Source organism: Onychomys torridus, chromosome 23 (genome assembly GCF_903995425.1).
Source record: "Onychomys torridus chromosome 23, mOncTor1.1, whole genome shotgun sequence".
NCBI classification, from domain to species: domain Eukaryota; kingdom Metazoa; phylum Chordata; class Mammalia; order Rodentia; family Cricetidae; genus Onychomys; species Onychomys torridus.
Genome location: NC_050465.1, coordinates 21,449,880 through 21,476,984, shown reverse-complemented (window position 1 = coordinate 21,476,984; position 27,105 = coordinate 21,449,880). Strand labels below are relative to the sequence as shown.

The 27,105-nt window shown below is 46.5% G+C and overlaps 1 protein-coding gene across 1 annotated transcript; it reads left to right on the top strand.

The window, feature by feature from the left end:
• Positions 1-26,827, top strand: Rab12 (RAB12, member RAS oncogene family). Its single transcript, XM_036173391.1, has 6 exons — positions 1-383; positions 13,822-13,882; positions 20,719-20,857; positions 23,503-23,592; positions 24,120-24,224; positions 25,527-26,827. The coding sequence occupies exons 1-6, from the start codon at positions 14-16 to the stop codon at positions 25,638-25,640; spliced, it is 879 nt and encodes a 292-aa protein (XP_036029284.1). The 5' UTR covers positions 1-13; the 3' UTR covers positions 25,641-26,827.
• The last annotated feature ends 278 nt before the right edge of the window (positions 26,828-27,105 follow it).

The following is a 27,105-nucleotide window of genomic DNA, read 5'->3' as shown; positions in this document are numbered from 1 at the left end:
CTCCCGGTCCGGGATGCTGCTGCCGCTGCTGCGGAGGAGCTGCTTCCCTTCCTCCTCTCCCGGCGGCGGCGGCGGCGGCGGCAGCGGCGCGGAGCGGGTGGAGGGTGCGCGGTGGCCCGGGGCGCGCGGACGGCGTCCCGAGCGCGAGCCGTATGCGTGCATGGATCCGAGCGCCGCGCTGCACCGGCGGCCCGCGGGCGGCGGCCTGGGCGCGGTCTCCCCGGCGCTGTCGGGCGGCCAGGCCCGCCGGAGGAAGCAGCCCCCGAGGCCGGCCGACTTCAAGCTGCAGGTCATCATCATCGGCTCCCGCGGCGTGGGCAAGACCAGCCTGATGGAGCGCTTCACCGACGACACGTTCTGCGAGGCCTGCAAGTCCACCGTGGGTACGCCGGGCTTGGGGCGGGTGGGCCTGCGGGGAAGTCTGGGCCCGGTCCCGGTGGAAGCTCTGACCACCACCTCCCCTTCCTGGGCACAGGCTGTTTTCCGTGGCCGTTCTGCGGGTGTCCCCGGCACTCCCTCCGTGGGGACGTCTGACATGCGAGCCGCACACAGGCCGGGTCCCCGTGGAAGCCCTGATCCCCCCTCCCGGGGCCAGGCCGAGTTTTCCGTGGCCTTTCCGCGGGTGTCCGACCCAGAGGCGGAACATTCCTCCCCGCCCCCCGCCCCCCCGGAGCCTTCTCGGGTCATGAGCTCGGAGTGATGCATCCGTGGAAACTCCGGGTCCGTTACACCAGCTCATCCAGGAAAACGGATTTGTGAGGTGTTTTGAAAAGTAAAGCGGGGGGGGGGGGGCATTTGGGGGGCGGATGAGGGGGACCACCCACTGGTGCAACTCCACGAGGTCACCATCCTAAGTGGGATCGAACCTCTTAGCATTCCGGCCTAGAGGAAAGAACCACAGCTTGCTTTCTCATTTCCCATCCGTTTTCATGGTTTACTGGAAAGAAGTTGGAAAAAGAGCTGCACTCCAGTTTCATTCTTTTTTTTTTTTTTTTTTTTTTGAGCTGAGGATCGAACCCAGGGCCTTGCACTTGCTAGGCAAGTGCTCTACTACTGAGCTAAATCCCCAACCTCCAGTTTCTTGTTTTGTGTAGAAATGTAGGGCAGAGGGATTTCTGTTGTGTTTATCCTTGACCTCAAATAACCGGGTGACAGGCAAAATGAGAACCATTCCTCCACTACCCACCCGAGGTCGGTGAAATGTAACGCTTCTGCTTACCTTACACGGGATCTGGATTTGAAACTGCAAGGGAATGTTTTTAACGACGTTGGACTGACAGGACGTGACATTGAGATTTGTCAGGGGTATGAGAACCATTAGTGCTCATGGAAAGTTCCCAGATTTGGGGTGAAGCTATAGAATAGGCTGCCCGGATTTGAGGTGAATCTACAATAAACAAGCAGTAGAGACTGGACAGGGAGTCAAGAAATGTTTGGCGTATGCCTTGAATCCCAGCATTCGGTAGAGACAGGTAGATAGATCTCTGTAAGTTCAAGGCCAGCCAGGTCTACACATTGAGTTCCAGGACAGCCAGGGCTATGTAGAGCGATCCTGTCTCAAACAAGCAAAATCTCAGCTTGGAGATCTGAAATGCTAAATACATATACACATATTTACAGTTGTAACCATTGATGGCTCCCATTTTTGAGATTCTGTAGATAATTTTAGGGACTCTCCTCAGAGAGATCATGAGGTCATATTGGTAAGTAGTCAGGTAACAAACAAAAGTATGGCAGTTTTTAAGTACTTGCTGGAAAATTAAACCTCCAATTTTCACATTGACTTTTTAAATTTCCTTTTAAAGTATGCCCCTTAATGCTCTTTCCCTCTTCTTCCTTTTTTTTTTTTTTAAATATTTATGTTCCTTCCACTTTTTTTTTTTTTATGTTTGTCTTGGGGGATGCGATATTAAAATCCAGTACCTATTGCAAATATCCAGTCTTGGATCATGAGTGTATATAGGAAGTTACTAGCCAAGAAATGAGGCTTATGTTATTTTGTTAGTATCTGACTTAAGTGCGGTAGGCTTGAAGGCAGTTGAGGATTATCAGTCTTTTATGGCCCTGTACTTACATATGTAAAAATGAAGGGTATGGTTGTGTTTAATTCAGAAGGAAAAATCAGTGCAGATACTAACAGTATGAAGGCATGAGGTGAGCAAGGGGATGGGTAAAGGTCTCTTCTAGAGCAGGACTCCCACACTCTATAAAGTTTTCATGGGGGACATAGCATATGGAGACCTTGGCTGGCATATAGTTCTGAGAAGGACAGACCTGGCCTGTGAGCTTTGGCGGAGTAAAACCAGCCTGGGACAGCATGGAATGACATAGACTATCTGGGAAGGAGCAGAGAAACTGGCCCCCCTTACACACATAATTATGTGTAAGTGTGTCTCCCCACACTGAGGATAGTTAAGGGTGGTTGGGTTTTTTCAATTTGTTTTTTGTTTGGTTGGTTGGTTGGTTGGTTTGGTTTGGTTTGGTTTGGTTTGGTTTGGTTTGGTTTTGGTTTTGGTTTTTCGAGACAGGGTTTCTCTGTGTAGTTTTGGTGCCTGTCCTGGATCTCGATCTGTATACCAGGCTGGCCTTGAACTCACAGAGATCCACCTGGCTCTGCCTCCCGAGTGCTGGGACTAAAGGTGTGTGCCACTGCTGCCTGGCTGGGGTTTTTTTCTTGAATGTTTTTGTCTACTCCATATGCAGCCTATACTAGTTAATTTCAGTAAATATTTTTTGTTGTGGGGAGTTCAGAGAAAGATGGTAACCATGGCTTAATCATAGTCTGAAGACACATTTGCTAACAGATTCCTCTTTAGCTCCTGCCTCTGAGCCCGGTTGCCCTCCTAGTGAGCAGGTCATTCATTGAGCACCTGCTGTGTGTGTTGGCTGTCCCGCTGCCTGTGGGGTACAGTGGAAAGCAGGGAGTGGGTTCAGTGTGCAAGAGGTGCCAAGTTCACAGGGAGCTAGACGACAGTGGAGAGTACTTAGCTTAGAAGCACCTCCTGGCTGGGGCTGAGTGTTTCTTAGAGCATTTCTTCCCATTGAACTGTGGGCAGGCTAAGTTCATTCCTTAAGTTCCTTTAAAAATGCTATTAAATATGACTCTGGGTGTGCTGTGGCCTTGTAGCTGCTGTTGGAGCAGAAACTCATGGGACCCCTCTGTGGCCTGTGTTTCTGGTTTCTTCTCATCCCGGTACAAAGAGCCCCACATGGAGGATGAGTGTCTTCCCTGATGTTGTTTTCCTTACTGAGTCAAGACTTGTAGATGTTGGCTGCTTCTGGAAGAGACCACAGTCCCTGAGCATGGGTACACAGAGATGAGTTTCTGAAGCAAGGGCATGGCACCTGTAATTCAGAGGCTGGAAGAGAGACTTCCGAAATACACCCTGACAGCATATCCAACACCTGTGGACTTTGTGTAACCGGAAGTAGTGGAAATCATCCTTAGGGATCCAAGGTGGTAGGACAATGTAAAATTTGGAATGTTGTTTTTTTTTTTTTTTTTATTGTTATGATTAATTATCAGAGCAGACTAGGTTTAAAACACGTAGAATTCAGAAGTGTATGAAAAGCTACAAATATTTAAATTATTTAATGGAAATTACCTTGGTAGAATGTGATTTTTCAAGTAGAATCATATTTGTGGAATTGAATTACTCTGATGCAGCTAAAATAATGAGACCGGTTCTTGCACTTGCTAGGCGAGCACTCTACCACTGAGCTAAATCCCCAACCCCTGAGACTGGTTCTTTTCGAAGTATAGGAACAACATCTGTGACGTTAGAGAGATGGGAAAGAGAAAGAAGTTTGCTGTGGACGTTGGCACCCTTCTGAGCTGAGGCCAGTTTTCTAGTTCCTTCTTTGCCTAGACAGTGTCTCTGACATACCCCAACCATTTCCTTCCGTGGACACCTGTACTGTAAACATACTTCGTGTGAGATCCTGTGATTACTTTCTGGGTGGGAGACAGAGAAGTCATGCTGAGTTCCTGACCCACCTTCTTTGTGCCAGATCCCCTTAATTTAGCATAAATAAACTTTTAAAGTATAGTTCAAGAAAATCCATTAAGATATTGGTGGGGTGGGGGCGGGGAGGGTCCACTGGAAAGATAGCTCATTGGTTAAGAGTGTTACTGCCTTGTAGAGGACCAGTACCTCTATCAAGCAATTGTAAACTCCAGCTCCAGGGGATCAGACACCCTCTTCTAAAATACTGCATTAAATGACCTTCCTGCTATATTTATAAGAGAGATGAAACACAAATGTTATCTCTGTTATCTCATTATGTATATGACAGGTATTCTTAAACTTTCAGAACACAGCAGTAAATAGATGTAAGCTGTCTAAACCAGAGTTCTGTTATTCCTGAGCAATAAAATTCCCCTTAAAAATCGTAGCAACCATCATAGGATCATCAGTTCTTCTATTTTGCCAAGTAAAGATGTTTTAAAAAGCCACCATCATCAGTTCCAAAAGAGAGAGAGATTTAAAATGTAGATGGAAAAAATTAGGAGTGACTAGGTAGCAGATTTAAAACTCTTTCAATTTCCCTCTGGGGACCTTCGTCCTGTGCAGCAGTAGTTCCAACTTCCCAGCCCCGCCTTTGAGAAGGCCAGATCTCAGAAGACAGCTAAGGACTCAGAGAGGCGATGCTCACCACTTGGCCATAGTCCTTGCCTTGTATTCCTGGATGTCCTCTCTAGTTCGTTCATGCAGAGATGGGGCATGCCTAAGCGACCCAGACAAGCTCCAGCCTAGGCCACACCTGCGGGAGTGCTTGAACCGACAACAGAATTGAGGGTTCGTGAAATAGGTGAATGAGTGAGACCCGTGAGAAATGGCCGTCCGGCTTGCCTCCAGATGTAGTCACAGATGTCCTTACTGCCTATAAATGTGGTCGCAGTTGTCTTTGCCTAGGAGTTTCAGAATGGGTATGGAGGAAATTGGCCACTTCGCTTTTTAGTCTGGAACCTTAGGGGCAGAAGTTTGGGTAGAATAGTGAAGATGTACTTGTTTTTCGGGGTTAAAGCTGATTCTGTTTCGATTGCACTTCTGTGCTTAAATGCACTCTTCCAAACCATAGCACGGATGCTGAGTGTTTCACTTAAGAGAGTTGTGGGGAGGGGTGCTGGAGAGATGGCCCAGCAGTTCAGAGCTCTGGCTGCCCTTCCAGGGGACCTGGGTTCAGTACCCAGCACCCACCACCCAGCACCCACACCGCCGCTCACAATCATCTGTATCTCCAGTTCTAGAGGATCTGATGCCCCTTCTGACCTCAGAGGGCACCAGGCATGCATGTGGTCCACAGATATACCGGCAGGCAAAACACCCGTACACATGAAATAAAAAAGAGAGGGGGAATGAGGGAAGAATATCCAGAATTCCCTTTTGCAAACTTGAGGAACAGCCGACTTCCCCGTTGCCCCACCCACTGCCAGAGTGATGGGAGAGGGCGAGTCAGGGAGAAGCAAATGGAAGAGGAACTGAGGTTTGGGCCCCAGGCCCAGGGAGCAGTACTCTGAGATTGGACTTATTTAGGGAGTCAGTGCAAGCCCACGGGCTTGTGCAGTGTCCACGTGTGACACCTGGTGGCTGTCTTTCAGAGAAAGGCTGTAGATGTCTTTGGAGTCAACTGTACAGGGAAAATGCAAACCTCGTTAGACCTGGCCCCAGACTTGCCCCCCCTTCGTTTCTTGTTTCTAACACTGAAGAGGGAAAGTCTTGTTATGAACGGTAGGGTTTGGAGTAGAGGTGTGCTCCTTCTTTCCAGCCTGTGGACTCTGCCGGGAGCTCCGTGGGAGGCCCTGAACTGGTTGGAGAAGAGAGGTGGTGCCTTTGCAGAGGATAGATAGGTAAGAGCTTTTCTGCCACGAGGCATCAGATACATTGTTCCAACTCAGCACTGGTCTGAAGTGGGAAAGAAAACATGTAGTCACAGCGGGTATTTTGTAGAGATTCTATCCATCTACATCAGACCATTCTCCGAGCCATTGAAATAGGGCACAAAGTTGACACCTGCATACCTGGCAACGTAAGGAAAGAAGTGAGAGCCATTGTGTCTCATCAGAGGGAAGAAACTGAAACCTTTTTTCTTTCTGTGGCACAGCTTTGATGTTGGAAAAGTATTTGGAAAACAAAACTACAGACCAAACCCAGTACCCTACTTGAGTGTGGTTTTGTTGTTATTTAATCCTGTAAAGCCAGGAAGCAACAATACAGACCTAACAGGACACCGTGTGTGTGTGTGTGTGTGTGTGTGTGTGTGTGTGTGTGTGTGTGTGTACACTACTGAAAGGTCTCCCTCCTCCTCTTAGTTCTGACCCGCTGCTGACTCCAGCACTTGTGGACCTACCTTCTTAGCTTACCAAGTAAAATAAGCTCCAATGAACCTCTGGCAGGCGGATGAGGAGCTTTCCTGTTCCCCGCCCTTCTTAATGTCGAAGCCTCTGAACTTGGCTGGCCAGAACCCTGTGATGTCACCGTTCCCTGTCAATAAAGAGCTTGGCTTTTTTTTTCCCTTGTTTTCCTTCCCTTCCTCATACTTTTTTTTAAAGGTATAATAAGATGTTAGTAGTCTCCTGTAGATCAACTAAACTAAAATTCAAGCCAACAATCATTTTGTCATTGTTGTTCTTGTAATTTTTACTCAAAAAGGAGAGCCCTGTTCCTCAGCCACCATGGCTTTCCCTGTGCTGCCCAGATCAGGGAGTTTGGCAGGTAGCAAGCTAGCCCTCAGTTCAAGCTCTTCTGTAAGTTACCAGTGTATCTTTAGGCAGACCACTCCCCTCGGGTTCCAAGGTCAATAAAAGAGGGCTGGAGGCACCGTCTCCCTAGTTCACAGTGTAGGAGTAAGTGGGGATACCATTTCCTAGGTTCCTGGCCCAGAAAGGTAATCTATCCTTCTGCTTTCCATATCGGTGCTGTGAATGCAGAAACTGCCAGAAAATGCATCCCTTAAAGATGTTGCACAGTGTATACTGTAGAGTAAGAAATATCAGTGTCAGCCACAACCTGGTGAAGTACGACCACCTCACAGGCCCTGCACTTAGCAGTATGCTAGGTGAGCATCTGGCTTTTCCACAGCTGTTGGGACTAAGAACTGGCAATGATGTGTGGTGGCCAGGGAGTAGAAGAGGCCCAGTGGCTTCAGTTTTCTGTTTATAAAGGGATACACTTCGAGATAACACACATGTTCTTAAGAGTAGTACCTGGAATACAGCAAACACCAGAACAGTTAGTTCTTGGTCCTTTTATTTAAGAAGGGATAAGCACCATTTTCTGAGATTCTTCCTGTATACTTCCGTGAAAGCAGAACTGTCTCCCGGTGTGGGCGCTCAGCGCTCCCAGCCTCTCCCTGCCTTATGCTATGTTGCTGGGCCTGTGTGTTCCATCAGGTCTGCTGCTGTGTCTTAGGCGTCCCTGTGTCAGGGGCAGAGTCTCAGGGTAGTCTGCATTTTTCAAGGCCAGAATGTAAGAGAGGGCAGAGCTACATGTGGCCCTGCCCTGCCCACAGCCTGGTGAGCCTCTTGTCATGATGCATGGTGGGCTTGCACACACACATACTTTTTAAAGATTTGTTTTTATTTTATGATTCTACCTGCATGTATGTCTCTCTATGCACCACATGTGTACAAGTGCCTTCAGAGGCTAGAAAAAGGTGTCAGGTCTCCTTGAAGTGGAGTTGCATATGGCTCCAAGCTGCCATGTAGATTCTGGGAACCAAACCTGGATCCTCTTTGAGAACAGCCAGTGGTCTTAAACCACTGAGCCATCTGTCCAGCCCTCTCTCACCTCCAGTTCTGCTCTATTATAGTGTCTTCCTCTGAAATTATCACAAGATTGCATAATTAGAATATTGTTTTTAGTTTACTGAATCCTCACAACACAGCTTAGGGAGGAAAAGCCAGTCAAATCCATGACTTTTTACCCATAAGATACTTCGGGGGCTGGAGAGATGGCTCAGTGGTTAAGAGCACTGGCTGCTCTTCCAGAGGACCTAGGTTCATTTCCCAGCACCCACATGGCAGCTCACAACTGTGTGTAATTCCAATTCCAGGTGATCCAACACCTCACACAGACATACATGCAGGCAAAACACCAATACACATGAAAATAAAATCTGAGCTTGATACAATAGTAGAAAAAGAGCAGGTCTGGAGGCAGCTGGTCACATCTCCCTGCCCCTCATGGTGCACACTTCACCCTGTACTCTTCTCATGAATGATGCAGCTTGGGCAGGAGACGCAATAATAATAACAATAGTAGTAGTAGTAGTAGTAGTAGCAGTAGTAGTAGTAAATAAAAGAGGCTGTCTGTCAGACACTTAGTACCTCCCACCCAATGTTGGACTTGCCCCTGTGACTTGGACACATCTCTTAATTTAGTCTGTCACTGTCAAGGCAGGGATATAACGTCCCAAAGTGGCTGACATTGTCTAAGGTACATGCTGGGAAGAAAAGTTGTGTTCCACACCAAAGGCAGTAACTATGACAGAACTGTAGTGTTACAACCATCTTACATGGAGACGTACGTGAGAGCCTGGAACTCCACAGCTGTGTTAATGTTCAGGAAAGCCCAGTGCCGTCCAGGGCAAGCTGTGGGGCTTGAGTTGGCAGAGAAGCAAGGTTATCCTATGGGAGGGGAAGCAGGGGGCTGCCTGTATCCAAGACTTGGACCACAGTGTTTTGTTTTCTTTGGATTGGAAAGAAACATGAAGGAAGGGAAAGTCTGTATATTTCTGCTGGTCTCAGTTTTGTGACTTCTTAGGGCTCAGCAGAAAGAAACAATGTTTTGGAAATGCTTCCCCTTCTGGCCTTCCTAGGCAGCAATTGCTTTGGCGATGAAAGACCAAGAAGGAAGCGAAGCCAGGCTCGCCTCTAGCGGAATGATTAGGACAGTGATGGGCCATTTGCATAACATTGCACACACCTTTTTTTCTCACCCACCTGATCTTTATTATAAGAGCCTTTAGTTGTTCACACACGTGTGAACTTGAATCAGGATTCTGCTGTTATATTAGCATGTGGTCTAGCAGTTAACCCTGCTGCTCTGATCAGGTGTCCCTACAAGATGACATGGCAGTGCCCACCTGACTGGACTGCCATGAGCACAGAGGATGCAGGGCACCAAATATCTGACAGATACGACCATCGTGCCTACTAAAACAAATGAAGGTGGAGCATGAGCCACAGTAGCTGAGAGACAGTACCCATTGGAGTAGGGAGCCTAACCCTGTAAGCCAAGTCCTTTCTGAAAACATCACTAACATGTTTTCAGAAGACTTCTATACAATTGGAAGCTTAAATGTAAGTCAGCAGAATAATCTTAGAGATTACTGCTCCATGGAAGTGATGGGATAAGTAATCTGTTACCATAGCAATCTCTGGGACATTTACAGCCTAGTAAGACTGCCCTTCGCAGAATTGTAGACCAAGTAAAATAGATGTAGATAGATGTGAAGGTGATGCCGCTCCTTCCCTACATGCACACACACACACACATGTTTATATCCACCAATCCCATTTCACAGCTTCCTTCTCTGCCTCTTGTCTTTAAAAAAAACAAACAACAACAACAAAAAAAAAACTACTGATCAGTCCTGAATATCCCTGATTTTTCCTATATTACTCTACAGCATTTAATGGAGAAGAGAGGCCAACTTTCAGTCACCATCAGAGTCATTGAGTTGCTGCTGTGTGCTGGGCAGTATGCCAAGGATGCTAGCTAGCTAGGTCTTTGGAGGATGGAGCCTATGGCTGAGGCCAGCAGAGAAAGAGTACAGAGCCAGAATCAGGGTGGGAGGGGGTAGTTGTGGTCAGGGAAGGCTCTGTGGGAAATCTAGGATTTAAAAGGTTTCTGGGCAGACGAGAAGGTTCTCTAAGAGTGGATGGCAGGGGAAGGTACTCTGTTGCCAAGTACATGGTGTGTTAATGTAGGTCAGTGTGATCCAGCTTTGGGGGCAGGGACTGTCCCCATTAACCCGCAGGGTAGTAAAGGCTGCTTGCTTTCCTGTTAGTCAAGAAGCCTCTGAGAAACTGGGTTTTTGGCAGCGCTGTAGATAGATGTGAAGGTGATGCCGCTCCATCTCTGAGTGTGGATGTGTAGATAGATGTGAAGTTGACACCACTCCATCCCTGAGTGTGGATGTAGATAGATGTGAAAGTGATGCCGCTCTGTCCCTGAGTATGGATGTGTAGATAGATGTGAAGGTGATTCCGCTCCATCTCTGTGTGTAGATGTGTAGATAGATGTGAAGGTGACACCATTCTATCCCTGAGTGTGGATGTAGGTAGATGTGAAGGTGACACCACTCAATCCCTGAGTGTGGATGTGTAGATAGATGTGAAGGTGACACCACTCTGTCCCTGAGTGTGGATATAGATAGATGTGAAGGTGACACCACTCCATCCCTGAGTGTGGATGTAGCTAGATGTGAAGGTGACACCACTCTGTCCCTGAGTGTGGATGTGTAGATAGATGTGAAGGTGACACCACTCTGTCCCTGAGTGTGGATGTGTAGATAGATGTGAAGGTGACACCACTCTGTCCCTGAGTGTGGATGTAGATAGATGTGAAGGTGACACCACTCTGTCCCTGAGTGTGGATGTAGATAGATGTGAAGGTGACACCACTCTGTCCCTGAGTGTGGATGTGTAGATAGATGTGAAGGTGACACCACTCTGTCCCTGAGTGTGGATGTAGCTAGATGTGAAGGTGATGCGGCTCTGTCCCTGAGTGTGGATGTGTAGTGCTCCATTCCCGTCTATGCCGCCTGCCTTAAAGCTGTGGTCCAAACAGTTGACAGTTGTGGCCTGCTGCCATTCATTAAGCACCAGTACCATTTCTGTGGCATGCAGATGGTGCAGATGCACAGTCTAGAGTCATTCTATTCTTGTGAGGAGACATTTTTAGACATGTCCAGTGGTATACTTGTATTAATACAAAGATGTGTCCAAGCCATAAATGTAATTAAGTTTTCAATCATTACAAGCTACTTGGAGCTGTTAGGTACAATACAGGCTTTTTTATTTAAGAGAGGGGACAGTTTTAATGAGCTGTTACCATTTGTAGACTTGATTTTATTTATTTATTATGTATACAGTGTTAATGCCTTCACGCCAGAAGAGGGCATCAGATCTCTTTATGGAGGTTGTGAGCCACCTTGTGGTTGCTGGGAATTGAACTCAGGACCTCTGGAAGAGCAGCCAGTGCTCTTAACCTCTAAGCTATCTCTCCAGCCCGGTTTTTTGTTTTGATTTATTTATTTTGAGCATATGAGTTTTTTTGCCTGTAGGCATGTATGTGCACCATGTGCACACAGTACCTGCTGAGATCAGAAGAGGGCATTGGATCTCCTGGAACTGGAGTTACAGGCTGCCATGTATGTGCTGCAACTGAACCCAAGTCCTCTGTGAGAGCAAGGAGTGCTCTTAACCACCTCTCCAGCCCAGTTTATAGACTCCGACTTTGCCGCTTCCCAGCTCTAGAGTTTTCCACTCCAGTGGCTGATGCTGTTATGGTTACTGTGCTCATTAATACCAGCTCTCCTCGCTGGCTGAACAGATCCTCTGTCCAGCTTCATTTCAAATAACTGATCTTGTTTCCTGATTTTGAGTGTGAATGCCTGATACTTTCATTTTCATTCATTAAGCTTTGTGGTTAGAAAAATAATTCTCATAGAGGACTGCCAACACAGGTGAGTTTTCAGACTTGCTGTGAAAGCGTGGCGAGCACATGACACGTGCAGGCACAGCTTGACTTAGTACGGGTGTCCTGCACTGACTGTTTGAGGGTCTGTTAGGTGACCGGAAACAGAACTCAGGAGAGACGCCGCTGGCCACTTCTTTTCAGTAAAGTAACAGATTTACCAAAGTTATATCTCCCTTAACTCAGATTCTGAAAACAAAATTCATTTAACATAGGAAAAAAGTGAAACCAAGGGGGCTGACAGGATGCTGTGTGCAGAGCCCCATCACCCTTGGAGCCGGACCACCTGCCCCCTGGTAGCCACAGAAAACCAACTCCTGCAGATCATCCTGACTCTACTCTCGCACACCACAATAAACAAATAAGTAAACGTTGACTTCTTAAAATGTGAAATAAAATAGTCGTGGCAACCTGAGCTTGATGCAGTTCACACTGCAGATTCATGTGGCCCTACATTTAAGTTAATATGTGAAGACAGTGGCTTGTCACCAAGCTGTGCCATGTCATGGTCAGAGCTGACAGTGTGGTTGTGCCTCGGAGGGGTCACTAAGGTGCTGTTACCTTGGGGTGAGTCATTTGGGAGCCTTGCTCCCAGGTTCACGGCTGTGCCTGAGAACCATCTGCCTTGGGAAGCAGTCAGCTGGAGAGTTGAAGGTGACATTGTGTCAGTCAGCCTTGCCAGTCTGCTGTGAAGGGTTGAGAATTGAAATTGCCAGGTGTGGTGGCGCACGTCTTTAATCCCAGCACTTGGAGGCAGAGGCAGGTGGTCTCTGAGTTCCAGGCCAGCCAGGGCTTTGTAGAGAGACCCTAATTCAAACAAAAAACAAATGAACAAACATTACAAAAATAAAAACAAGATTTGATATGTAGTGGGCCTGTCTCCATTGTTACGTTTTATATTCACAGAACTTCTCTACTGTCCATCTAGGGGCTGCCCACCAGCTCAGTCTTACAAACATGTCTAGTGTGTTGCTAATTTTAAACCCAGTCACATGTCATTCTGTTCACCTCAGATCCTCATCTAACCATGGCTGCCTCGGGCCCCAAAATGGATGAGCAGAGGACAGGCAGAGTCACTGTCCTGGCTCTGGTCACCTGCACATGCCTGCTGCCTGGGATCGTCCTTCTGGGGTCCCGGACCGCAGGCAGCTGGGAAGTAGATCCAGAAGAGAAACATTTCTGGTGCTGTGGTTAGCCAGCATCTCCTCGCTCCTCCGCTTGACAATACTGTGTTGAAAAATCTATAACTAAACAAGATACCAGATGAGATACACAAATGAAATTTGGATTTTTAAAATTTATTTGAAGCTTACTGGTCTCTTTTTTTTTTTTTTTTTTTGGTTTTTTTTTTTTTTTTTTTTTTTTTTCGGTTTTTTGAGACAGGATTTCTCTGTGTAGCTTTGCGCCTTTCCTGGAACTCACTTTGGAGACCAGGCTGGCCTCGAACTCACAGAGATCCACCTGCCTCCTGAGTGCTGGGATTAAAGGTGTGCGCCACCACTGCCTGGCTACTAGTCTCATTTTAAGGAAAAATATTACACACGATAGTTTGCTTGCAATATTAAAATGAATAAAAATTAAAATTGAATATCCTAATCTAGAGATAGGTAGATTTTTTTTCCTTTTTTTTTTTTTTCTTTTTCTTTTTTGTGCTGAGGCCTTACTTGGTTGCCCAGTCTGTCTCTAACAATTTCTTCCTGTCTAGGTAATATAATGAGTCATGTGCATATTTACCAGCACTTGTGAGGGCTAAAAATGTTGATATGTTAATAACTTACAAATTCAAACAAAGGCTGCTTGAAATCAGGATTAAATTTCAAGTTTTCCATCTAAGAATCCTTATCTCTGAATTGGCATCCTGTGTTAATGTTGCTGTGATTTTTAACTGGCACCGGGAGTCATAGATGACATGTAATAGCAGGTGCTAGGATACACCCGGCGTGGGCTCCTGGTTAAGTGTGGAGCGGGGAGTGCCCAGAGCTGCGGGTCTCTGCGCATTCATCCCTCACACCTTGGAATGTCCTTTTAGTTTTCTGAGTCATACTTCTAAGTAGGACTCTTGTGATGCACTGCATCTTTATTATTTTTGCTTCATATTCACTTGTTTTATCTACAGGTGTTGACTTTAAAATCAAGACTGTAGAACTGAGAGGGAAGAAAATTAGATTACAGATCTGGTAAGTTCAGTCTGCCCCAGTTACGCCCTGTGTGTTTAACAGTCCACACGCTTGGCTACTAAAATGGACCCTGAGCCATCTCACTTCATCTACTTTCCTTCGCTCATTTTAAAATCAGATGCCCAGCTCTTCCTGGAAACAGCTCCTTACGTCCCACTCCATCTGCACATGGGGTGTTGTCCTGGGAGCCTGTTTGAGCCTCTCTGCCTGTTTTCCAATCACTGACATGTCTCCAAACTGCTATCATTAAAATGATTGCTTGATTGCATGTCTTGGACTGCTGTGTGGCTCAGTGGTAGAACTCTTTGCTTGGCATGTACAAGGCCCTGGCTTCCATCCCCAGCACTGGTAGGGGGAAAGGCATGTCTTCATGTCTTTAAAATTACTGCATGGTATTCAGAGAAGCCCAATATGTTCATAACCATAATGTCAAGAGGGAAAAACACATCACCTACACAACAGCTCGGGCCCTGTGCTGATAAGTGTGGACTTAGTGTGGCAGGCATCTCCTTTCCTGCTGGCCTGTGGGTGCTGTGTGACTGGGGCATCTTCTGCATACCAGAGGGGCCCCAGAAACCCCATCTGAGGAGGCGAGATCCTTTCTCAGCTCAACATTGGAACAAGAGGCCAGACCAGCTGTGTTCTAACTGTACTCGATGCTTAAATCTTTCTCTTCCCCATTAACAACCCATAGTGGCAGCTAGAATCCCCCAGGTTGCTAGCTGCTTCTGTAGAAGAAAGGGCGGGGTCTGGCACGTGGTGCTTCAGTGACAGCCCCGCTGAGCTGTTTGGAGATTGCGTTGTGGTTTTCCTAACTCAGGTGCAGCACTCAGCTTACTAACTCATCTTGGCAGGTGGCCCTCAGCCCTGACTGTCTGTCCACCGTCTGTGTGTGTTTGCTTTCATCCACGTTAACTGCTGCCGTGGCCTGTGGTCTCACCGGTCAGCTAACGCTTGACTGTTAGTGCCATGTCTCCATCCTTCATCCGTGTCCTTGTCTGGGGCCCAGCTGCAGCCGAGCCAGCCTTGCTCTCCTGGTGTCCTGAGGTAATCACTTTCATTTGGTCATCTGCAACTGTCTACCCCACAGAAGGGTTTTGGGGGTTCTATGGTTTTGTTTGTTTTTAACAGTTTTGCCTAAGTATTTGATAACAAAAAAATAGGTTTTTCTTATACTAGTCCAGAAAAAGGTAACAACCTTTGTTTAGTTCATTACTATCCACCACATTATTTCCCACGGGCTGGAGAGAAAGAATGCTTAGCACTTCAGGCCACTGGCTGCCCTTTCAGAGGATCTGGCTTTGGTTCCTAGCACCCACGTCATAGCTCACGACTGTCTGTGAATCCAGTCCCATACATGTACACACACACACAATGCAGGGAAAGCACCCATATACATAACATTTTAATCTTCGACATAAACCACTGTTCCTAACTAGAAGTGCTCAGGAGAGCTTTTGAAGGGTTCAGAACACGTCTACCTCTGCACCTAGCATCTGTGGCTGTGTTCTTTTTCCCTGAGAAGGGCAATGTAGCTAATATTAGAATGTGTGTACAGCTGGTTTGAGTGGGTGACAGGCAGACCGTGTCCTGAGGCTGGAAAGATGGCTCAGCAGTTAAGAACATACATTGCTCTTGCAGAGGACCTGAATTTAGTTCCCAGCACTCACATTGCATGGCTCACTCACAACTGCCTGTAATTCCAGCTCTCAGCTCTCAATCTGGCACCTTCTGGTCTCCAAGGGTGCCCTCACACATACACATTTTCCAAGGGCGTCCCCACACATACATTTTTTTTTTTTTTTTAGCTATGTCTGAATGTTCAGGTGCCTTTCGTTGCTTGTGTCTGGCCTCCCCCACAGTGGCTTCGACTCAGATCAGTTCCTGGCTTTCCTTATGGAAGCCTGGTCCGTGAGGCTGGTAGTGTGTATTCAGCCACATGGGCTCTCAGGCGGCTTTTCTCTTAGATGGGAAAGCAGTCTCCAGAAACTGCCCTCTGCCCTCTCTGTAATGCCCTGGGATATCACTGGGGAAGAGTGGTGGTGTGCACTGGGATATCACTGGGGAAAGAGTGGTGGTGTGCACTGGGATGTCACTGGAGAAGAGTGGTGGTGTGCACTGGGATATCACTGGGGAAGAGTGGTGGTGTGCACTGGGATGTCACTGGGGAAGAGTGGTGGTGTGCACTGGGATGTCACTGGGGAAGAGTGGTGGTGTGCACTGGGATGTCACTGGGGAAGAGTGGTGGTGTGCACTGGGATGTCACTGGGGAAGAGTGGTGGTGTGCACTGGGATGTCACTGGAGAAGAGTGGTGGTGTGCACTGGGATGTCACTGGAGAAGAGTGGTAGTGTACACTGGGATGTCACTGGAGAAGAGTGGTGGTGTGCACTGGGATGTCACTGGAGAAGAGTGGTGGTGTGCACTGGGATGTCACTGGGGAAGAGTGGTGGTGTGCACTGGGATGTCACTGGGGAAGAGTGGTGGTGTGCACTGGGATGTCACTGGGGAAGAGTGGTGGTGTGCACTGGGATGTCACTGGGGAAGAGTGGTGGTGTGCACCAGGAAAGAGTGGTGGTGTGCACTGGGATGTCACTGGGGAAGAGTGGTGGTGTGCACCAGGAAAGAGTGGTGGTGTGCACTGGGATGTCACTGGGGAAGAATGGTGGTGTGCACTGGGGAAGAGTGGTGGTGTGCACTGGGGAAGAGTGGTAGTGTGCACTGGATTTACAGAAAAGCTGATTTCACACTCTCTGTATGGAATATTCAGTGGTGGTTAGGAAGTAGGACTTGTGTGTGAAAAGTACTTAACAGCAACTTAAGGGCAGGGTGGCTTGTCCCAGTACATAGTTTAGGGGTATAGTCCCTCATGGTTTAGGGGTACAGTTCTTCATAGTAGAAGGGGCTTGTGGCAGGAGCCAGGAGCTGCTCACTCACATCTCAGCAGCCCAGGAGACAGAATGGGAATGGGCTGTTCAGTCTGAGAGCCCAGCCCGAGCGATGGTGTCTCCTCATCCAGTGTGGGCCTTGTCTACCTTAGCTGTTCCTCTCTCAGCCAGACAGCCCCTGTGACTCACCAGTGCTCAGAGTTGATTAATCTGATCAACACTCCATCACAACCTTCTCCCTGAAGGGATTTTCAGAGTGAGTCTTATTTCTACAATACACCAGCTACTTGATTAATCACACCACACTCAAAAGACTTTTTCTTCTGAAATATTTTATTTAAAAGATGAAAAATGAGCCAGAGGAATAGCTCAATGATAGAAATAATTTTTGTACTCATTTTGCTAGTTAAAAAAAAATTCTGTGGTCGTGGTTCTCTTTTATTATTTCTTCAATAAAAGTGCAGATTGGATACTCTTACCCAAATGCTTAGGACCAGAAGTGTTTTGGATTTTGGAATATTTACATAGATACAATGAAATAACTTGAGTACAGGTCCCAAGTCTAAAGGTGAAACCCATTTTACATGTACTTGAAGATAATCTTGTACATCTCAGTGTGCCTGCATTTCTTGAGGTCAGATATAAAATTTTTCATGTGTAGCATCGGCATCATGCTAGCGCTCAAAAAGATCTTGGAACATCTGGATTTTTAGATTGACGATGCTCAGCCTCTACTGTTTGTCATGCTTCAGGGTCCAGGGCAGTCTCCACTCTTGCTGTTATGATGTGTTTTGTCTGTTGTCTGGTGTGTCCTTCCGCCATCAGCAGGGGCTTCAAGACTGCAGAGTATCTGGAAGCATCATTGCAGGACCCAGGTGGACGTGTTGGGCGGTAGGACAGAACCCGGCTTTCCTCCCTGGAGCCTGTTGGTTGCCACAGAGGAGCTGTTAAGACAAACGCCTTTCTTCTTGATCATTTCTGTTTGTGGTCATCCTAATGAAAATACTATACTGGAGTCCTACACATTTAAAATCCCAAAGGCTTCAGCTGTCTGTCACATTTTCATATTACATATTGTTACATTTTTAATCCCTCAATTATGTTTAAAGGACCACTTTTTTTCTCTATACTTAAATATTTCTACATGAATGTACACAAAATGTGTCCAATAGCATGTAGTTTCTTGAATTTATGTGTATATATGTGTTTGAGTCGATATGTACACATGACTGTAGGTGCCTGTCAGGTCTGATCCCCCAGAGCTGTGGTTACAGGCAGTTGGGAGCCATCTGATAGCATTGGGAACCAAACTTGAGTCCTCTGTACAAGCAATATGCGTTCTTAATGCTGAACTGCCTCTCTAAGTTACTGTGTGGAAATGGACCTGAAGCCTTGAAATATGTCTCCTACCATGATATGAACATAGGATTGAAATGGTTGCAGGGCTGGAGAGATGGCTCAGAGGTTAAAAGCACTGGGTGCTCTTCAGAGGTCCTGAGTTCAATTTTCAGCCACCCACATGCTCACAAGCATCTAGAATGAGATCTGGTGCCCTCTTCTAGCGTGCAGGCAGAACACTGTATACATGATAAATAAAGATTTATTTTAAAAAGAAAGAAGGAAGGAAGGAAAGAAAGAAGGAAAAAAGGAAGGGAGGGAGGAAGGGAGGGAGAGAGGGAGAGAGAAAGTGAGTGAGTTGGCTGGCTGTTTCTCTTTACCCATCAGCCCAGTCTTTATTGTAGGGGAATCTTATCTCAACTAATGTATGGGTGGGTGGTTTGGTTGGGTTTTGTTTGTTTGTTTTTTATGATTTACTTATTTATTATGTATACAGTGTTCTGCCTGCATATATGCCTGCAGGCCAGAAGAGGGCACCAGATCTCATTACAGATGGTTGTGAGCCACCATGTGGTTGCTGGGAATTGAACTCAGGACCTCTGGAAGAGCAGCCAGTGCTCTTAACCTCTGAGCCATCTCTCCAGCCCTGTTTGAGAATTTTTTGTTGTGGTGGTGGTTTAGTTTGGTTTGGTTTGGTTTTTAGAGACAGGGTTTCTCTGTGTAGACCAGGCTGGCCTGGAACTCACAGAGATCCACCTGCCTCTGCCTCCTGAGTGCTGGGATTACAGGCGTGTGCACCCCTGTGCCTGGCTGTTCTCCTTCAGAGGACAGAGTTTGGTTCCTTTCACCAAGGTCGAGGCTCACAGCCACCTGTAACTCCACCTCCATGGAGTCTGAAGCCTCTGGCCTCGGAGGCACTGGCCCACAGGTACACATGCAGACACTGTACACATACATGCACATGATTAAAAACAAATCTTTTGAAATGTTAAGTTACCAAACTAGAAAAACAGAGTTAGAGGAATTTTTTGAGCTTGAACCAAAAGCGAAGAGACATGTAAGAATAAGATCCACGGTGCTCTAGTAAGTGGTGATTGAGCTGAGAGCAAAAACCCAGTTCTCAAAATGAGCTCTCTTTTTAAAAAATTAATAATAATAATAATAATAATGGATTTTTCAAGACAGAGTTTCTCTGTATAACCAACCACTCTGAGTGTCCTGGAACTCATTGTGTAGCCCAGGCTGGTGTCAAACACAGAGATCCACCAGCCTCGGCTTCCCAAGTGCTGAGACTAAAGGTGTGGGCCAGCGCCACCACCCTGAAATGAGCTCTTTATCATTGCAATGAAAGTTCAACTTCCGCTGGGCTGTGGTGGCACACGCCTTAAACCCAGCATTTGGGAGGCAGAGGCAGGCGGATCTCTGTGAGTTCGAGGCCAGCCTGGGCTACCAGAGTGAGTTCCAGGGCAAACTCCAAAGCTATACAGAGAAACCCTGTCTCAAAAAACCAAAAAGAAAAAGAGAGAGAGAGAGAAAGAAAGTTCAACTTCCTGCAGATGACGGTAGGAGGAGAGTGTTAGGATTTTCTATACCTTTCCAACGTGACACCTCGTCAATAGTTGGTTATCTTTGTGGAGGCTGGAGAGATGTCTCTGCAGTTAAAATCACTTGTTACTCCTGCAAAGGACCCAGCTTGGGTCCCCAGTTCCTACGTGGTGGCTGACAGCCATGCCTGACTCCAGTTCCAGGGGATCTGCTGCCACCTTCTGATCTGGCATGTATGTGGTACGCACACGGACATGCAGCAAAACACTCACACACATAAACACATCTTTAAAATGTTTAGATAAATAGAGTGGCTCCATACTGCTGTACAGTAGACAGTTGGCTAATAACTCGTTGAATGCAATCAACGCTTCGCTTTCCCTGCTGCTCAGTCATAGGTGGTTGAACACGATTTAGTGTGTAGTAGCTTTGAGGAGTAGAAAATAACTCAGCCTGCATTTGAGGGATGCAGAATAGTCATCCTAAAAAAACGTTTTTTTCCTACCGCAAGCATTCAGTCAGGCACCAAAGGCAGGTTAGAGAGAAGTCTTCAGTGGGACTGCAGTGGTTTTATAATGCACTGTCTCCCTTTTTTGTGGTTTTTCGAGACAGGGTTTCACTGTGTAGCTTTGCGCCTTTCCTGGAACTCGCTTTGTAGACCAGGCTGGCCTCGAACTCACAGAGATCTGCCTGGCTCTGCCTCCCGAGTGCTGGGATTAAAGGAGTGAGTCACCACCGCCCGGCTTTCTGTGTCCCTTTTTAAAGAAGCAAATGACCCCATGTTTTGATGTCCTGACTTTCCTGTTGTAGCTTTAGTCTGGATAAATTGTTGATCTCAGGAGGTAATGTGTCTCTGTTTGTGCAATTTAGTTGTTAATCTGCATACAGATTAAGCACGTTTCTCCTAACAGTATAAGATGGCCTGAACATTTCCTCGTCCACCTGTCAGTCTGGGGAGAGTATCCTGTACCCCTGGGGTGGAGGAGGCGCAAAGTGGGTGTTTGCACCAGCCTGTGGGATGCCTACTTCATTGGTGTGGAAACTGATTTTTACTGCTGTTTCCTAGGGACACAGCAGGACAGGAGAGATTTAACAGCATTACCTCAGCCTATTACAGAAGTGCCAAGGGGATCATATTAGTGTATGACATCACCAAGAAAGAGACATTTGATGATTTGCCAAAATGGATGAAGATGATTGATAAGGTACGTGTCACATCCTCCTGTTGTGAACTCTGGGTTTGTGGGCATCATATCATGGCTTATGACAGGAAAGGGGGACCAGGATGATAGAGCATCCTTAGTGGACTAAACATCATCTTATCCATACACAACCTCGTTAAAGAACCCTTACCTACACACTGTCTGCTCTTATCTGACTGCTTCCTCAGAACTAGACTAAGCAGGAAAGGTCATGTGGACACTCTTTATGTACTTTATGATGCCCATGGGTGGTCCAGGGGTCTAATCATCCTCAGCACTGTAGATGTTCTTCGGTTCTTCATTTTGAACAAGAGAAGATTTCTCTCAGCTTCAAATTGAGTCATTACAGGAAATTCTGTGTCTTCATGGTTAATGTGAACTGTATTTTCTGCTAGGAAATGTGTGTAGCACCTTTAGAAGACAGAGCAGCTGGCATTGAAATGTGACTGTGTTGACCACAGTTCCCTTAGGCAATAACTAGATGTTTAATCTCTTTATGTTACAAACACACACACAACGGGTTTTATGTACAGTTGTACTAAAACTGACTATACTGTGCACATCATGTAGCCGCCAGAAAAGGTGCACTTCTGGTTTTACTAAGCAGGTTTTCCCTGTGTGCCTCTTCATGGTATGTTAGGGACCAGTGTAAGAAATAGGAGGACTGGGCATGATGGTGCCCACCTTTAATTCCAGCGCTCAGGAAGCAGAGGTGGGCGGATCTCTGAATGTGAGACAAGCCTGGTCTACGTGACACTTTCCAGACCAGCCAGGCTACACAGAGAAACTCACCAACAACAAACAAGAGTAAAGCAGACACAGGGCTCCGCCTTCCACTTGCTCTGCCCTTGGCATTGGTCACTGAGTACACAATGACCCTCATGCCCCAAGAGAGAGTGCTCTGCACAGAGAAGGCCCTAGTCTCCAACACACCCTCCCATGGATGGGTTTAGGGATATTATGAGGTAAAAAAGCAGATGGTTGAGGATGTGGGGAAGGATAATTGCAGGGATCAGTGTGGCTGTGTGGCTCTTCATATGCAGTGGTGATGGTGTTAGCTGTTGAGGCCTCCTCATCTGAGAAGAAGAATTTGAGTCTTCATGACATCAAAACGTCATTCATCAGAGGCCCAAGTCAAGAATCAGGGTTTTGTTTTGTTTTGTTTTTAAAAAAAAAAAAGCCAGCTCCAAGTCCCATTACCCCAGAGCTGGTGGGAGAGTTCAGTGGGTAAAGATGCCACCAAGCCTGATGACCTGAATTCATCAGGTGACCTGATGTGGTAGAAGAGAACTGTGTCCTTCCTGCAGGCTGTCATCTAACCTCCACACACATGTCATAGAACACGCATGCACATGCACAAAACGAAGAAAATCAAAACTCTTAGTCTCCTAACATTGTAGGGGTTGGAATGTCATCTGCGGCAGAGTCAGTGAGAGACTGATAGATGTGATTTGTAAAACCAACTCAAATCAGGCATTGGGGAGGGACTCAGAATCAGAAAAATCAAAAGTATAAAGCTGGTTGGTGTTAAATGAGGCTAAGCCAGCTGTTGGCTGAAGTTACCACAGAGTCAAGGTCTGGGCCAGGCCTGCTAGTGGTGGGATCTATCCTCCCTCCCTCCCTCCCTCCCTCCCTCCCTCCCTCCCTCCCTCCCTCCCTCCCTTCCTCCCTTTCACAAGGTTTTTCTAATTCTTAAGCTCACCTATTCAGAAGTCTAGTGAGCCAGGTGTTCTCCTCTCTGCCTGTCTTGTAGTCTATCTATAGTTCTCTGTGTAAGAACTGTTTTTGTTTGTTTGTTCGTTTGTTTGTTTGAGATAGGGTCTCTTTATGTAGCCCTCCCTGACTGGCATTGAACTCATAAAGATCCACCTGCCTCTGCCTCCCAAGTGCTGGGATCAAAGGTGTGCACCACCAAAGCCATTAAGAGCTATCATTTCTGGAATGCGCAGCTTGGGTCAGGCTGTCCCATCATCCCAGCCAGTCAGGTTGGTGTTCTTGCTGACACCTCCATGTCAGCAAGACACCCACATCGGGAGCTGACTCCCACCCCTTCTCCTAGCCTCAGGAGTACTTTGGCCACAATCCCCAGGTTCCTTCAATGCAGTCTGCTCCGAATGACTTTTTAGACATACACAAAGTGGAGTGAATTGTTCAAGAGATACTAACGGACCTATATATTTAAAACCTTGCAGATACAGCTTAAAATTGTTTTGGATTGTAGAGTTAATGCTAACTTCATTATGGCATAAAAGTAAGTTTAAAGTCCTGGACTGACTCCATTTTGTCTCCAGCCGTTTGTCCTGTGAGGGCTTCCTATGCCATTCAGTGTTCTTGGAGCAGAAGGCTTGCTTTGCTTTACACACCTTGCTTCATACTTTCCCCATTTTACAGTTGAGGACCATTTCTGAGTACACAGCTTTGCCTGTTGTTTTTAGTCATTTCCTCACAGAGTCTAAAGAGTGGCTGAGGCCGAGGCCAAGACCATGGTACTTGTTGATGCCACTCAGAAGGTACTTTCCAAACACTGAGAGCCCTGCCACCTCAGGAGATGCTCAGAGACAGTGGAAGAGAATGAACAATAAGAAACTGGTGACAAGTTGTGTGGGTTTGATTGTCTGTCAGTGTGTGACTTCTCTGAAATCCCACAGTACGCTTCAGAAGACGCCGAGCTTCTCTTGGTTGGAAATAAGTTGGACTGCGAAGTGGACAGAGAAATCTCCAGGCAGCAAGGAGAAAAGGTGCGTGCGTGCATGTGGGTGCTCCCAAGCAGCGCCCGTGCTCTGCAGTGGGTTGGCTCACAGCTCACTCACATGCTGTCAGAGTAGAGTACCATGGTAACTGCCCAGGCCCACCCTTACAATGGTTCACATTAGTATATATTGTATTTTATGTAAGTTAGCATTTTATACAGAAGAAAAAGTGTTTTTAGGGTTGTAAGATTTGCTTTCATGATTTTTTTTCCTCCTGCCTTGACTTTTGCTAAGGATCCAATCATGGAGAAGCATTGATACTCATATTTTAAATGTCGGATCACTATACATTTAGATTTAAAGGTCTCTAGAGATTTTGTTATATATATTGCTATTTACTTACAGGACCTTGCTGTACACATGCACCTGATATTTGAACATAAATGGGACTTTACAGACCCTGGGCTCCCGTCCCTTGGTGTAAAGCACAGGCTATGGTCCTCTCAGGCCGGGCCTGACACACCCACATAGCTCTGGGCTGCACCGCCTGGTTAAAACGAGCACATGTCTCTCAGTTTTCACAGCAGATAACTGGGATGCGGTTCTGTGAAGCCAGCGCCAAGGATAATTTCAATGTGGATGAGATATTTCTGAAACTTGTCGATGACATTCTGAAAAAGGTAAAAATAAATACATGTGCCTGCTCAGCTAGCTGCATTGGCAGCTGTTGCTCATGCCTAGGGTTTTGGAATCCTTAGGGTTGGTAGTCTGTTTCCTTTCCTTGAGATAGAATGTTCTAGGGTGACTTATACAAGGTCTCATGACCGTGAGAAGCTGGGGCATGGCTCATTGGTAGAGCATTTGCAAACTTGTGGACCTGGATCCCTGCCTAGCAGCATATAAATAGAGCGGGGCTGAGTGTAGCACGGTGATTACAACATTTGCTTAGCAGTCACAAGCCCTAGGCTCAGTCTCCCGCACTGCAGGTGGATAAAGGGCCGTGTTTATATGACACCTCCTTTTCTTTTTTCTTCTCTTCCCAAAGAATTAAGTTTAATATGGAGCCCCTTTGCAGTGTGTGGCCTTCCTTAGAGAAGGGCCACAGCTACGGGTCTTCCTCAGGCTCCTCTCTAGACATGGACTGTCACAAAGGATGCCTCACTGAGCAGCAGCTGTCTCCTTGGACATCTCTCAGCCACTAGCTGGTGTTCTCCAGAGGGGTGACTCTAAGAACCCTGAAAACGCCATCACTCAGTGTCTCACAGTGCTCTGTAAACAGCCGCAGTGTGTGTTGTTTAAGGATAGCTGTACATGTTACAGGCACAGTCTTTTTTCCCAGATACTTTTCCTCAGAGTTTCATTGACTCTGGCAGTGTAGACCCTTCCAGGTAGAGAGGGTAACTGTTAAGCACTAACTGATTATGTCACTGGGTCCCCAGGGGGACCAACACAGATTGTCACAGACATGACATGATTCAGAAGCAACTGATGAAATGGTTGTTCATGTACCTGGCGAGGTTGCTGCTGTTTTCTTTAGACAGTGGACCGGCTTTCTGTTGATTAATCTGTTACGTTTTCATCATAGATTTGTCCAAATAATGGGTGGTTTTTAATCACACTCCTATGGGTCAAGCCTAGGGTCTTCTCACATATACTGGGCAAATACTTCTCACCAAGCTGCTTCCCAGCCTCTTCCAAAGGCATAAAACAATACTTCAGGGGCTGGAGAGATGGGTCAGTGGTTAAGAACATTGGCTGCTCTTCCAAAGGACCCCGGTTCAATTCCCAGCACCCACCCAGCATTTCAAAACCATCTGTAACCTCCTCCAACACACACACACACACACACACACACACACACACACACGGCTTCATCAGGTAACAGACATAAGCGAATACACATAAAACAAAGGCTGTTCAATTGAGACCATTCTCTCTCACTTGCAAGACTGAGGTCTTTGTGTTCTCTCCTTGTCCTTTAGATGCCTCTTGACATTTTGAGAAACGAGTTATCCAATAGCATCCTCTCTCTACAACCGGAGCCTGAGATCCCACCAGAGCTGCCTCCACCTAGACCACATGTCCGATGCTGTTGAATTGCTGCTTTGGAACCAGAGTGCAAACAAGTCCTAGAAGGGGAAACATTCTGTTCTGCACTACAATCATGTGACAATTTCCTTTCGCACTTTGTAACCCAAGTCAGCTACACACTAACTTGTAAATATGCAAATATGCAATCCTGGGTAAGGTCAGGTTATAAGTTACATACTTCCCTTCAAATTATATTTCCTCATTACCCCAGTGTGTAGTGTGCGTACACTGGGAGGCGTAGTACTTCCAATCTGAAGAATGGGAGAGAAGGTGTAATATCTCTTGAGTACTGTAAATGTCCTTGTTAATTACACTACGAGGCAGATACTCCGGTGAGAAGAGAGGACCTGGTGCTTCGCTTTCTGTTTCAAAGAAAAATCCACAAAACTGAAGATTCCTGGAAAAAGGAGATATGACAACTGCTTTTTCTTTATTTACGAGGCTTTCCTGGCTGTAGCATCTTGAGGTTTGGGGTGTGTCTACCCCAAAGCAAAGCTCCCTCCACGGCTGCCACAGGGTTATCTATTGTGTTAGGTAGTGAGAGGTTTTCTTAGGTAGCGGGCCGGATCAGACTAGGTCCTGTGGCTGCAGTATCTGGGGGTTTCCCAATGGCCGGGACACGCTTTTAAGAATGACTGAGGTCCAATAGAGAAAAGACTGTTGGGCAGGGATTGTAGCTCAGGGTTTGAGCATTTGCCCAACACACAAGGCCCTGGCTTCAATCCCCGGCATCATAAGGGGGAGGAAGGGAATAAAGGAAATAAAAGTAAAGAAGAAAAACTTTTGAAACTATAGAAAAGATTTTAAAGCCACACTGCTGTCCCACACAAATCCTGTTTAAAGGGGTTTTAAGAGTTACATTTTACTCTGTCAATGAACACACATGCATTTGCCTAAGCATCCTGTATCTTTGTAAGGATGGACTTCTCCCATTGATGGTGAAGCCTGTTCCTATTAAGCCTAGACTGTGTTCAAGTTTTCTTGTTTTTTGGGGTTTTTTTGAGGGTCTGATAAGGAATTTGTGAACTCTATCTTTGGTATATCTTTTATTAAACTGCACTGTTTTGTTTAGTCAAGGTAAATAAGTATGTATTTGAATAACTTGGTGTGTCCTGAGTGTTGTGGTATGAGAAGCATCGTGGTCTTTCTACACTAATGAAGTGCAAATAAAATTTTGTATTTATGAATGACAGTTGAATCGTCCATATATTTATGCAGTTATAAATTATGCATGCCCACATTGTTCACCAGCTCCAAATCTTAAGCTTTCGAGTGTAGGTGGAAAAAGCATGATGTGGAAAACACCCTGGCTGCTTCTGGAAGGGTTCAGCATGGATCTCCTGGACAGTCCAGCAACTCAAATTTCTAAGTCTGTGTGCTCAGGAGACAGCACAGGTATCAGAGTTTCCCAGCCATGTCCACGGCAGTGGTGCCCTCGGGGCGGGGCCCACCGCAGCGGTGTTCACAGTT